Source organism: Astatotilapia calliptera, chromosome 9, assembly GCF_900246225.1.
Source record: "Astatotilapia calliptera chromosome 9, fAstCal1.2, whole genome shotgun sequence".
NCBI lineage: Eukaryota > Metazoa > Chordata > Actinopteri > Cichliformes > Cichlidae > Astatotilapia > Astatotilapia calliptera.
Genome location: NC_039310.1, coordinates 20,224,179 through 20,239,265, shown reverse-complemented (window position 1 = coordinate 20,239,265; position 15,087 = coordinate 20,224,179). Strand labels below are relative to the sequence as shown.

The 15,087-nt window shown below is 40.7% G+C and overlaps 1 protein-coding gene across 1 annotated transcript in view; it reads right to left on the bottom strand.

The window, feature by feature from the left end:
- Positions 1 to 15,087, bottom strand: part of plxdc2b (plexin domain containing 2b) — a 117,115-nt gene that overhangs the window by 7,176 nt on the left and 94,852 nt on the right. The window contains exons 10-12 of the mRNA XM_026179804.1: positions 8,480 to 8,540; positions 8,209 to 8,362; positions 3,934 to 3,972 (exon numbers count right to left, since the gene is read on the bottom strand). Of these exons, the coding sequence (XP_026035589.1) occupies positions 3,934 to 3,972; positions 8,209 to 8,362; positions 8,480 to 8,540 (254 nt within the window). The remainder of the gene's footprint in view (positions 1 to 3,933; positions 3,973 to 8,208; positions 8,363 to 8,479; positions 8,541 to 15,087) is intronic.

Sequence of the window (15,087 nt, the reverse complement as noted above, 5' to 3'; positions counted from 1 at the left end):
TACTCACAAAGCTTTTTTTTTCTCCTTCTGTGCCCCCCTGGCAACATCTCCAGGGTTCCTCCCCGGCTTTAATTAGCAGCAATACCCACCACTCGGCCTGTCAGCCAAGCAGCCTCTCCCCTGGCTCTCTGCCTCATTGATTTCCGGCGTACTCGGGTTGTAATCAAATCTGTGCAATGTGTGTGGGAATTCACTGTTAATGTGTTTGTCTGTGTAGACATTATGTGCCCACCATAACTGGGAATGAAAAATAAAAACAACAAACGGATAATTTGCTGTGCTGAAACAAAACAACTGATGGCCGGCAATGCTGACAACCCAACTGTGTCCATCGTTCGTCAATCAGCTATGAAGGCAGTGAGTCGGGATTCTTGCTTGACATCCTTGCTTTTGCGTTTAATGTAGTAAACACATGATCTGAGTATGCTCTGTTTTTCTCAGAGACAAGACACTTTCCCATGCGTTTGTCCGCTGGAGCTGCACAGAACCATCTCCTGCTTCAGCTGGAAGTCCAAACGATGCAACAAGCTGTTAGTTGGGGGTGTTGGAAGGTTAGTGAGGGGCATGTGGCTAAGCCGAGATGTAGGCATAATGAGAAATCAAAAGCCTAGCAGCTAAAAACCAGCAGAATGCAAGCTGAGAGTGTCCGACCCCTGGAGGAGCACAGCACTCTGGCACAGAGAGTTTCATCTGGACTCTTCTGAGTCTAAGCCAATAAGACAGCAGCGAAGGCCTCAAAATATCACATACACTGAGTGATAGTGATCTGGTGAAACAAGCAAAATTTTCTGTGTGGTTTCCAGACTCATGTGCAGCCATGTGTCCAATAACAGATGTATTATGTGAAAAGTGGAGCTGGACAAGACTCTAAAGACTGTGGAAAAACTGTGGAAACATGCAAAAAAACCCCCACATTTATATGTTTTACTGGCAAAAACTGTAGTCATACTTAAACACCTTAATAGTGCACGACTGACATAATCAAAGCACCTAAAGCATTGCCTTGATGCATGCTCAATCATCCAGGTAAGTAAATCCCAAAAGGTTGATTCTGTTTATCTGGACATCCAGATGCGTCAAGATTTCAATGAAACGTTTCTCCCATTGAAAACACTACGTCCAGAGGAACAAAATCAACCTTTTGGGGCACATAAAGTATTTTTTCATAACTGTTTTCAGAATCATACACATTAAAATGAATTTACTGGACCATAAACTGTTGATGATTTTAATTACCTCTATAATGCCAGACAGCTTGATCTATTCCACACTTTGAAACTGTTTGCTCAAAGTATGTATATACAGATGAAACTGTTGGCTAACCTACCAATAAACAGCTGAAGTAGCTAGCTAAAACTGAGAATAAAAACTTGGAAATCATTGGCTAGCTGTTAAAATAATTATCTGGCAGTCTGGGAAACAGTTTCTATTGATCACTAATACATGGAGAGTATTATGAAGTAGTACCACTGCTAATGATAAGCTGAATATAGTACTTTTCCAGGCTCAAATGAACATCTAAAGATGAGAGGTGGTGCTGGCAGAGGAGTCTTTGAGCCTGTCTGACTGGATACTTTGCTGGGAGTATGAAATGACAGCTGGGAACCAGTGCTGTCTACAAAACAACCACAAAATATCAAGTTTGCAAAAAAAAAGAATTCTTAAATGTTCTTATTTTTTAATCACAAAAAGAGCTTACATTGGTGTAACTTCAGTTATAGAAATACTTCAGTTTACTGACACGTGGCTTAAAATACGTAAGTATTTTATATAATGTGAAAATATAGTATATGAATACTGTAATGGTGGGAGTACAGTTGGATAGGGACAAAGTGGTAGGTGTACAGCACATCGAATTCATTCCTCATTAGCTTTGTCCTTATGACTGCTAGGTCCTAAGCACTAATGGACGACAGAGCTCTTAGACAGCAATAAAATACATTAGAGATTTTGAGAGAGGACAAATGAGACCAGAGGAAACCAAGCCAATCTGTTCATTTTCAGCTCCACATTAGTGCCACGGTTGGCGCAGGGGAGTACAACTGTTCTCTCACTTGGCTAATGGGTTTCAGGAAGCCAACAACACAAACTGAGCAGACCTATAATTCAGCCTTTTTATAAATAGGAGTCGGGGAGAAGTAGCGCTGAGAAGCAGCTCCTGAAAAAAGGGCGTCTCACTCCTGTTGTTTCTTATCTTGGCTCTTATTGGAGCTGTAATCACCTCAGCATTTCCTGTCACCTTCAAGGTCAGACCAAACCTGGCTGTGATGTGAGTTAAACATGCTAGATCACCCAGACAAACTGACAGGAAGCAGGCTGATTAAATACAACTTCATAAACACCCACTCGTTACAATAGCAATACAATTAATACAGAGGAAAAGCCAATATAATTTCTCGCTTTTTATGTTTCAGTCCTTTCCTCACAATTTAGCTTCACCTTGAATAACACCATTGCCAGGTATGCGACGATAAAGGGTAGATGCATGAAAAATATGCAAAGAGATATCATCGCAGCACCAGGCGCCAGCACAAGAGTGCTCAAGTGATGGGAAACATGCAGCGTTTGTGTAATGAAAGTGTGATAGAAGCCGTGGATTTCCATTTTCTTTCGAGCAGGAAATGAAACATTTGAGAGGCTATCTCCGAAAACTGATGGAGTTCAAAGTCATTTCAGGAGTTTGGATGGTTTTGAATCCCCGAAAGTCTAATTGGAATGTTTTGAGTTTGCTTGTACGACTATAAATGTTCATGGTTTATGTACATTTTATGCTGAAAGGGCATTGTTCTCATGTTTTTATCTCATATCATTAGAACATTTTACACAGGATCAGAAAATTCTGCTTTAGCAGTCAGTAGACATCACTGTTTACAAAAAGCAGCTAGACTTATAATACTGTGGCTCTAAGACAATAATGATGGTGAATTAACTTTAACATCATAACTCCTCACTTGATAAAACAGCAGCTGGAAGTTATGAATAATCCTATTTCTTAGTATTTATGAGACAATATTAGCAAATGAATAGCCAAACAGGAAATCACATGAGTCACTTGTGCTGTTGCACTGATGCATGTAGGTGGCAGCAGTGAACAACAGCTGCGACTGTAAAATTAATGAATATCAACTCGCTATTGCATAAAAGTCCAAGTCATCATAAGTCCACCACCATGCTTGACAGTTGGTTTGAGGTGTTAATGCTGATGGGTGTGTCTTGCTAAACATGGTGCTGTGTTTTATGGTCAGACATCTCAACTTTGGTCCAAAAGACATTGTTAAACAAGTCTTGTGATTTGCAAACTTAAGCTTTGCTGCCATGTTCGTTTTAGAGAGACGAGGCTTTCTCCTGGCAACCCTTCCAAATAAGCAACACTTGTTTTATTCCTAATTGTACAGTCATGAACTTAAACCCTGTAGTCTGAGGCTTTGGGTTTTGGTTTTGGCACTGTGTTACCACACACCTGAATGCTCCACACCAGCAAACTGACGAAGCAATACATTTTCACACATTTCTCCTGCATTTTGGCCTAAATTTTGTTAAATAAATAATGACAGTGTGATGTTTTGAATCTCCCCTTAAAATTAATAGTGGCTCAACTTTCTTTTTCATATGATGCTAACTAAATCCAACCGGGCCAAAGGGCTTACTGCCTCTATTCTATTTTGTTTTTACTCGCATTGGTCCAGACACCATAATTGATCGCTGGGACCCACAGAGGACAATAAAGCATTACAGTGAGCTGCTGGATAAAGTTTATCAACTGACTGAGCCACATGTCCCCCAAAAGATAAAAAAGCAATCAGGGACAGATGCCTCAGCGGTAAAGTCAAACCAGGAGACAGAGAAACAAACAATAATAAAAACAACAGGAAGCAGCAGCGGCTTAACCTCAACAGTTATTGGATGGCACAGAAGGGAAAGTCGGGGACCTACCCTGGTTGTCTCTGAGATGCAGAGCGATCTTGGTGTCATCTGTGAGGAGACAAAAACAGAAAGAACCACGAGCATCAGACACAATGATCAATATTTCTCTTTGTTGTTTGTTTCTGACAACATAAACAACTCGCTGATGGTCCCAAATGAGCCGAAGCTTCTTTCACTATATTTAACATCCTATTAAAAATGAAAGCTGTGAATATAATGGCTTAGCATTCCCAATTCGGCACATAAAAGCAGTCTGGGGTTAACTATACATGTGAAATATGGAAATGTAGCATGACCCAGTTCTCCTCGAAGGGTAGCAGCCATTTACACACACCATAGGATTCGCATTATGCAAATTTGACCCACACATCACACAGATGCATTTCACCGGATGATTTAATTCGAAAGGATTTCAGTTTTTAAAAAGAGCAAAGCAAGTGCATTTTAGCGACTGAAATGAATCATTAAAAGATATTGTTCTCTAAGTGGCTGCACGTCGCGCAGCAGAGTTAGGGTTGTGAATTTGATATTACTGTTTCTGTACGAGGAAGCCAACAAAGCAATTACATGCTCTTCTTTCACAGAAATGTCTATATAGGTGAAGGCGTACAGAGTATAAATGACCCGGAAGCACTTAAAATTTAAAAAGCATTGTTTTTTGTAATCTATTCTCATGTATACATGCTGCACATGTGCCCAGAGAATATTACAATCTTTTAATTAGTCCTAATTTCCCCATGTTCTTACTCCACAGTTTATTTTGGTAGCTAGATTTTAGTTTTACTTCCTGTATTTGTCCTTTTGTTTTCGCTGCCCGGATTACTTTCCCCTGTGTTGGAAGTCATTTTGATAAAACATTAAAGTCTATGGAAAAAAGGAGAAAGCTAGCAGACACATCTTTTTATAGAATAGGGGACAAACTGATTTAATGTTAAATAAGTATGAGGTGTTTAGGGCTTAAAAAGGTGGAGAAAAACATCAACAAATAACCTGACCTGGTAAGACATAAGACCTTTTTTTCATTGCTTTAATTCTACCGGAGGTTGTACATGCAGTGGAAGGTGGGAAATAAACTGCTTTTACAACTATCCCCAGTGCCGTGTAGCTATCATGGCTTAAAATACATATTACTGCAAAAATTCCATTCACTTTATAAGTGACTAGTTCCTCAGAGGGAGGCATATTAAGTACAGCTGAACGTGAGCAGAGTGAAAGACGAGACGTTTCCATCTCTTACACCCAAACAAGCCTCCACCCACGCAGACACATTCATCCTCTCCAGTCTGTTTTTTACCTCCTTCGCTCTTATGTCAACCTGCAGCTTTTGCATGAGCCACCAAGCCTGTAATCTAAGCTGACCTTTGACCCCTGCAGCTGACAAGTGAGGGGATAGCTGGCGAAACTGATCCACTGTCAGACCGTGGGTGATAACAAATGTAAACACCGCAGCACGACCTCCTGAACTCACAGATACTAACACATACGCACGCCGTGCATTTTACTCCTCATGCTGTCTGCGAGGCCTCTCACCACGCCCCGGTTTGATCTGTGGGACAACTCGTTGTGTTTTGCCTCACAGCGAGGCGTTTTTCCCATTCCCTTCGTGAACTCACCGCATCTATCCTCATCACAGCAGCGCGTCGAGCACCCCGACCGCGATGGCCCGGACATTTAAACTCAGCCCCCACGACATGATTAATGGGTGTGCGATGGAAAAGGTCGGCCACTGCCGGAGTTAGCCATGAAAGAAATGCTTCTTTTTTGGGGGGGAATACAAAATAAAAAGATAACCCAGACTTTAATGTAGAAAGTTCAATAAAAAAATTAAAAATGGAGGACAAATGAGATCGAGACGTAGAGCACAGAAACACTGCAGACATGCACTGGAAAGTCTTTTTAGTCTAACTACACTTTTGGGGACCATTTTTAAGATTTAGTTGTTAGAAAATAAAAATTTTAAACTCAGTTAAAGCTCGTCCAGAAGCACAAAATAAAAGAGATGAACAGAACGAGAACAGCACAGACAAAAACAAATGGACAAGAATTTGCTGCAGGAAGCTGGAGACTTTCAAGACACTTTGAGGGTTTCACTGTAAAGGAGTAATAACCCACAAGAACATGATTAGCTTTAATCTTAGACTTTAAAGTCAGAACATCTGAGGTCAAACAAAGCCCTGACCTCGCACGAGCCAATAGAAGAGACTGGGAAAGATTGTTTTGCTGTGTTTACTGAGCCACACCATTAACTAAAAAACTTCCAGAGAGCCCTAATTACACCTTTTTTCCATCGAGTCCCCTCAGGCGAGGCAGATCACTTAAACTCCGTCCTGTTCAAGTCATATTCCTATGTGTTTACTTTCTAAAAGCTATGGAAAAATAACACAAATGAACAAAGACACTCTAGTTTATCATGAGTCTATGAGCGACACACCATCCTGATGACTTAAATTCCTCCAAATAGCCACAAAAATGCGTTTTGCACAACACAGAGTAGTGTTTACTAAAACCTACAATTCCCAGCTATTTCAGGAAATTACTGAGCCACTTGAACAAGTAAACATCAAATTTTTGGCCTGGTCTTTTAAGTACAGACAAATGGGGTTGAGTACTGGCATGTTGTTAGTTATTACTCCAACACGTTTATAATTTTTTTACCCACATTAATTAATTAATGAGTACAAGGTACGATTTTTAATTGAATAAAGATAGAGCTCCAAAAAATATCACATGGAAGCAAGACAACTGAAAAAACCACCACACAATGTACCAGCTGTGTGATTTTAGTGTTGATTAGAAATGAGACCTCGCGTCTCAATGAGATTTACCTGTATGAAAAATATAATAAAATAAACAGTGTTTTTATACGGTGACATACATAGAGACAAGGGTAGGTGGGCCTTTCCTATCATTTTGATTCACTTACGATTCACATCTGGAGCTGATTAAGATAAACTGGCTGTTTACTGAAATAAAACGTTTAAAGGTAATATACAAAGGGAAACGAACGAACGAAAATTGGCACGATAAATTCAACCGACTCGTCGTAACCCTGGCATCTCTGGAGGCGAAGAAATGGGAGTAAACAAACTCCAGAGGACACCTTGGCCGTTTTCCTATCATCAGCAAAAGACTGCTGTCTGCTGCCTCCACAGAGATTTGCATTAAATAACTCGGAGATTATGCGGTGTGGATTCATCTCCCTGCACTGAATCATGTGCTCAATACTTTGCGGTGCAATATTAAAGGAACGTGACTTTCTCGACCTTTGCACAAGTTGAGGAAATGTGTGTGATGCAATGATCCATAGCGACCGTTTGTTCATACCGTCTTCACGAAAGGAGGCGCAACACACCTGTGTTTTGATCAAAGGTGTGCGCTACGAAGCAACGCTAACGGGTTAGTGATCTTTAAGTCAGAGTTTTAGTATCGCGAAGGCGGCTCTCTTTTTAACCTGGTTAAATCACCATGGTAACCTGATCTGGAACTGGTTATCTTCTGGTATGTTCGGAAAAGTTCTGGTAGCCAAAATGTCCTCTATGTATAAAAGACATTTTTGGTTAATTCAGAGAAAATGCTCTATATTGTTTGTATTGAATTTCTCTTGTGTCACACCAGTCCTCTGCATGTCCTCCTTTACGACATCCATGAATCTTCTCTGTGGTCTTCCTCTTCCTCACACCTGGCAGCTCTATCTTTAACGTCATTTGTCCAGTATATCCACTATCTCTCCTCCGCACACGTCCAAAACACCTCAGCCTGAGCTGTCCCTCTGATATACTCATGTTAAGGCTTCAAAAAGGAAAATTAGTCTTTAGAGTCAAACAGCAAAACGCCTCATAAATAACCTGAAAAATGACTGAAAAGAACAACAGAGGGATGAGAATATTTTTAAGTGTCAACAGATCTGTCACATTCTTAGGCATGAAAGACCGAGACTGAGCTAGCAATGTGAGATGATCCCAGGTCTGTGTGGGTGCTTCCATTTTCGACCGGTGGGATTTGTCCTAATTCGATCTGCTTCTTTAAAAGTTGGTACAAGCACAGCGCTCCGCTGCTTGTCATCTGGAACATTTGTTTTTGTTTAAGTAGAGAGCTGCAGCACATATTCATGTATTCTTTAAACAAAATGTGTGTCTTGTGCATGTTGCAAAACAGGAAATGCATCAATAACAATAAAGAGCAGCTCCAGAGCATGCACTTCATTTAACATCTCGCCAGAATGGAGCATCGATCACAGCACAATATGCTCTGTGGCCGCGATCCAACGTTTTACTTCTACTTCACCTTCAGTGGGGACGCTGGTGGGGGGGTGGGAGGTGGAGGGTGTTTCCCTGCCCGCAGTGGCCTCCTTCCCTTTGGGTGTTGTTTTGGCAGCAACCGTGGTGGTGAAAGGGTAAAGGTACGTAGTGTCTGCGATGTCACACATCTTGTCCTTGGTCTGAAAGATGAGACATTTTGTTATGTTTCTGATACAGATTTAGATGTTTCACCATCCTGAACTGTCGAAATCACTATCAGGTATGATGATGTAAAGGCTGCTTATTGTGACACTCACCTCATCTGGGCAGCTACTGTCCATCCAGTCCTGGTGATGGCGGTCAAAGCCAGTGGAACATCTGAGAGCAGAGGAAACAGCACATATGTCAGTCTAATAAAGGTGGAAGTGGAGTGGGATTATAGTGTATGTATATAGTGTAACCAAAGTTGAGGATTTTCAGAACACACTAACATACACCGTTTTTTAAACAAAACATAAAGCAGGAAAGATTTAGAGTCATAGTCAGGATTTAGTTAATCCAGCAGAGGGGCTCCATCCTAACTGTTTATAATAACTAACAGTGTTTGGAGCACAACTGCTGTAGGGTACCCATCACAGCCAAGCAGGATACATTACTCTTAAAACCAGAAGTCAAGAGCTTCGATGTTGCCTGCAAGCCTGCTTTAAATCAAAACCCAGAGTATATATGGCCAAGCATTAGTTGGTCTGCACACCGGTGGTCAGAGCTGTCTGATAACTCCAACAAAGTTGCAAGGACAGAATTAAAAGAGATTATACAGTATGTTGTGCTATGTATGAACAAAACTTTTTTTTGTCATATCCAATTTCGCAGAGTAATTTCTAGCTACAAATGAAAAAACAAAAAAATATTTTTTTTTTGAATGGTGATGTCGAGCGTTAGCACGGTTAGCTTGTTAACGTGTTATCGCCGTGCAGCCCCACGCACGGGGCGATCCGTGTTAACTCGCTAACGGAGATTTGCAGCGTTAATGCGGTTATGGCGTTAACGTCATTTTACAGAGATTAACGCCGACGGCACTAATTCATTGCTTTCTATGTCCAGTCTCCCCAACTGTGTCCCTGGTTTGTTATGTCTCCATGTCTGTTTAACCCCAGTCTCACTTTCAAGTTCACTTGTCTTAGTCTGAGTCTCAGTGTGTGTTACTTCCTGTTTTATTTTGACAGTCTCTTGTCTTGTGTGTGTGATGTTCAGTTTTGCTTCCCCTGTCTCGACAGTCAGATTCTGTTCAGCTGTGTTCCACAAATGTATCCGATCTACTCCTGTGTATATATTATCTGCGTGAGCCTGTCCTTGTTTTTTAGTTACAGACGTGTGTTAAGTTTGTTTTGTTGCAAGGCCTCACCAATAAAGCTGTTCTGAGTTTTATGCCTTGTTTGGAAAACATGGAAATGGAAAACAAAGTGGAAAAGGAAAAAGGAAGACTAAAATGAAACAAAAGTTCTCACTGTAATCAAACTCAGGATGCTGCTATCCCAAACAGGCCAACAGTCTATCCCCAAATTTCACATTTCAAGCCTAAAAAGATTCTTTGTGGCTCTTGTCAGGCTTTCTAAAAAGCGCTGCATAATTATTTTCCAAGCTGAGTCATATTCCTCATGGTTGTAAGTACAACGAAGCTGAGTGCTCCCTCTAAACATTCATAGTGTAATTTAAGCTAAGCTCAATAATACTTTCAGGTTTGTCGACTTTGAAGCAAGCTGGGAAGAAAATATCTACACCTCCCACTCCCTGCCACCCTCTGAGCTTTGGATTCAAGGAGCTTAAAGGGGAAAGTGCGAAGGTTTGTGAGTGGGAAGTTCAAGGGGTCATGAGGCCTTGGGATAAGGGTCCTGCTGAGTCAACTATGCGTAACCATACAATTTGAAAAGACAGACAGCAATCGAGGCAACAGCTACTAATCTTGCCTGCTGTAAAGGATAAAAATTATAACTCGCTTGCTGGTGAGCTCGCCATCATCCTGTCTGTCTACGCTCTCAAAGGATTTTCTGTGTGGAAGAAAAAGTTAGCATGCAAAGCAGGAAACCCACTCGCTCTGACATGCACACGGATAAAAACAACCTACGACCAGCTCGCAAGGCAGAAACACGGCAGTTCAAAGCACGATAGCAGTGGCATCTCTGCTTTGTGCTGCAGGGACACTATGAGCCCAAAAGGATCTCATGCATCCCCAGCAGGCCCCATTTCTCCAGAGAACATATTGTTATGGTAATGACTTTATCAGAAGAAGTCCATTCTCATCTTTCTACCTCTCTAATCATCCCATTTCTTTTACCCCCATCCCCAAAAAAAAAAATCACTCCATCTGTTCAATCAGGCGAGACAGATTCCTCTGCTTAATCCCCCATTTCCCCCCGGCTGCTTTTCCCCCCTGAGAGGGCAGCGGAGCAGCCAGAATGAGGCGCGATATTACTGAGCAGGTCTGGTCTAACCTGTCTCTAAAAGGAGCTCGTGGCTTTGTTTCTTCTCAATGGCATCCATTTCAGCCGGTTGCCATCTAAGACAGCGAGCCCACAGCGCTTTAATTAGAAATGGGCTGAGGTGCTTCATTTAAATATAAATAAACCCATGAGGTGAATATTTCTGCTCAGGTTTTCAACAATCACAGCAGGATGGCTGGATCGTGATATTAGGTTTCATTCTGACTCATTCTTAGAGGGAGTCATTCCTTGCATGACAGAAATGATTATAAAACTGTTTTAACCCTTTAAATTTTCATATAATCAAATCATTTTGATGCATCTTTTTCAGAACATGTCTGTCAGGATAATTCTCTCTCTCTCTCGCTGATTATCCCACTGTGGAAGGTCCTAGAAGAAAACTACAAGCTCTCTGCCAACAGCTTGTAGTTTTCTCTCAGCATAGGCTGTTTACCCCTGAGAGCAGTATTACTTTAACATTATAAAGGGAACATTAGATGATGGTGACAGTTCATTCTGCTCTCAGTGATTTACTTTTAGAGAGAAATGTATTTATAGGAAGTTTATCACTTTCCTACTTTGCTAGTACCAGGACCCCCTTTTACCTTCAGAACTGCCTTTATTCTTCATATTCAACAAGGTCCAAAAGCATGATTTTAAAACAGTTTTAACTCTTGGACCAGTCTCGCTGGACCATATTGTCATGATAGCATCACACAGCTGCTGCAGATTTGTTGGCTGAACACATGCATGATGTGAATCTTCCATTTTACCACATCCCAAGGGTGCTCTGTTGGATTGAGATCTGGTGACTGTGGAGGCCATTTGAGTACAGAGAACTCAAGAAACCCGTATGAGATAATTGTGCTTGATGCTGACATCATGAGATGGGTACACTGTGGTCATAAAGGGATGGACATGGACAACAATACTAAGTGTGGGATTTAAAAAAGTTCAGTTGGTGCTAAGGGTCCCAAAGTGTAAATCCTTCTTGTCAACTTGATTGTGTCAATATTTGACCCGACCATTTGAATGCTGCAGCAGATATCAAGACTCATCAAATCAGATGTTTTTCTAATCTTCTATCATCCAATCTTGGTGAGCCTGTAAAAACTGTAACCTCAGCTTCCAGTTCTTAGCTGACAGGAGTGGAACCCAGGGTGGCGGCCCACCTTGGTTGCTGTTGCCTTCCTGTCAGCTCAAAGCAGTGGATGCTATCCTCTGGCGTCTACATACCTACATGCAGTGAGTTCCTGCCATGTGATTGGCTGATTAGATATTTGGGTTAATGAGCAGCTGAACAGGTGCAAATAAAAACGTGTGTGCTACTCTTAGATTAATGAAAACACACCTGTAGTTTATTACTTTTTGGTTTTGCTTCATTAGTAAACTTTGCTTAGAATTTACTTTTAAGTAAAGCAGGACTTTTGAGATCTAAAATCTCAGACTGGTGAGCCTGTGTGCCGTTTCACATAAAAACTATAGAGGAACAATTTGGTGTGAGGCTACCACAAATTAAAATTCAACATTCGTCTCCTTAACACCCATTTGTGATGCACACCAGCTGTGTTTTTTTAGGTAAACAAATCCCTGCACCTCTAAGCACATCAGCATTCAGAGGCTCTGGCACGTACGGCCCACTGTGAGTCCACGGCAATGTCTGTCATGCTTTATTAACCCGCTTTAGTCCACATCAGCCACAGCAAACTGATTCACCTTGTAACTTAGCATGAAAGAGGCGCCAGGCTCTCACCTTCACAGCACTCCACGGTGCGATCAGTCTGTTAGGGACGTCCCCTTTAAATTTCAGCTTCTTTCATTAACCCCCAGAGCCAGCGAGGCTGCCATAGTTTTTAATTAGTGCGTGTTTAAAGCATGTTTGCCTTTTTCAAAGGAAATGGCTGAAGGATACAAAGGGCAGAGTGATGCTGAACAGTTAGATATTAACACAGTAGGAAAGCTAATTAAAATGCTGCTTAATGAGATCCCTGCTACAGGCGTACAGTATCTCTCCACCGCATCCATAAACTGCTGAACAGAAAAGCACTTTTTCATATCATTGAACTGTAAATTAGATTGTCAAAGGGGAGGGCATTCAAAATGCAAAACAGAGGGGAAGTCAACTCCCAATACCCCTTCGAAGTCCAAAATAACAATTCCCAGCGGACAGAGCAGAAGAGCTACACATTTCATTAAGTACTCCAAATAAATAATTAGTCCAAAGGAAAAGATTGGCAGATGAACGCTCACTAATCAAGGAGTTTAAAATGCAGCGCCGCAGGAAAAGAAGCGATTGTAGCTCGAAAGGTCAAACGGCAAACCCCCCGAAACACTGACGACAATCTCCGAAAATATTTTCAACAAAATAAAAGTGCAGAAAAGCAGACACCCATTGACAGTCAGGTCCAAGCTTCCTTAACTTACAGGGAAGATAAACTCCTTCACCATCTATCCTCGGTGTCTGTTTAGCTCAGACTTTTCTATTTGATAAAATAAAACCCACCACAGCTCACATTTCAGCTGTCAGGAAATTCTGGGGAGGAACGCCAACACTTCTTTAGCAGCTCAAATATTTACTTTTGTTTGAAATGATAAAAAGTAGAGCAAAGGTTGGCAGAACAGGTGTGAACTGAATGAATGTCGGAGTGAGTCGCTTTCTCTTCCAAAGACTACAACCACTGCTGCGTAGCATAAATGTGAAGCTGCCTGATTAAATTAAAACCTAACACACAAGTTTTTCAGAATAATCACATTATATTACTATATGTAAATCTGTGATCCAAATATATATGTTTGGATAAAATTTTACCAACAAGTCCCTCTAGACCCACTTGAAGTGTACACGTGGGGGATCCTGCAGTAGTCAGTGGATATGTGGAACAATAAATGCACATTTAAGTGGAAAATTAACAGTTCATTAACTGTAATGGATAAACAGACCTCAAAGTATTGTATAAATTAAAAATATTAAAAGAGAAAAGGTCAAAGAAAGCTGAAAAAGAAGGGCTGAAATAAAAAGTACAATTAGACTCACGGCTATATTTGATAATAGTGCCAATAAATTAAATAACTTCCATCGTCTGTCCTTCCATCCATTTCTTGCTTTTCACTAAGGCTTCAGTCCTGGGGGGCAGCACTTTAAGCAGACACCCAGACTTCCCTCCCCCTGGCCCTGGATGGATGTCTACAAGACTGTGAATCTCTGTCTGTGTTTCTATTGTAATGGCCATAGTGACTTACCTAAAGCTAAAGAAAATTACAAAAATAATTAGAAAATACAAAAATATAATAAAATATAATAATGCTGCCTGACAAAACCCTCCCAGCGATTTGTGTGTCCTGATGGTCTAGAACCAGAGAGCTTTTGCAAATTTGTTGAGACAGCGAGCTAAAAAGTTGGGAACTGTTCTTTGACAGCACAGATGATTGGGATTCACTATCTTGACCAAGGATTTTTGGCAAGCAGACTGAAGCAGCTGGGAATCTAACATTCAATCTTCCAATTACTAGTTGACCTGATCTGATATAACTGAATGTAAGGCAAGGCAAGGCAAGGCAAGTTTATTTGTATAGCACAATTCAACAACAAGGTGATTCAAAGTGCTTTACAGAGACATTAGAAACAAGAACAAATAAAAAGCATGATTTAAAATTGATTAAAACAAGCAAATAAACTAACTAACTAATTAACAAACAAACAACAAACAACAGTATATAAAATCAAAACAGATAAAATCAGAACAGTAGATAAAATCAGTAGTTAAATGTAAGTTTTGAAATGTAAGCTTAAAGTGTGGATTTGGTGCTTTATTCAAATGCAGCTGAGAACAGGTGAGTCTTCAACCTGGATTTAAATAAACTGAGTGTTTCAGCTGATCTGAGGCTTTCTGGGAGTTTGTTCCAGATATAAGGAGCATAAAAGCTGAATGCAGCTTCTCCGTGTCTGGTTCTGACTCTGGGAACTGATAAAAGACCGATAAACCAATAAAGTAACTTTCACTTGATCAGATTTCATTACATTTAATGTTCTACACTGTGCTTACATAATACAATTAAACAGAAATTTTACATGTAATCAAATGAGTTAAACTCAGCAATTTAATGTATGGAACTGTGGTCCACCCAAAAAAGTCAGATTAAAACTTTCTTCAGCACGTTCATGATAAAAGGTGTTGAACAACAGACAGTGTTGTATATACAGTGTACACCTCCATTTTTAGCTTTTACGTACCAGTTTCAATTGTAGTAAAATGCCTTTTTGTGAGTATAAGGGATGTCACTTTGGATTTCAGGCATGAAGTGAGGAGCAGAAGACAATTTAAAGTGGCTACCTGACAGCACTCGCCTTCAACAAACACAACCAGCTGCTTCTTATACTGGCATGTGGGGTTCTGCTCCGCTTTAAATATGCTTCTAATGTCTAGTTATTGTTTGGACATGGGCAT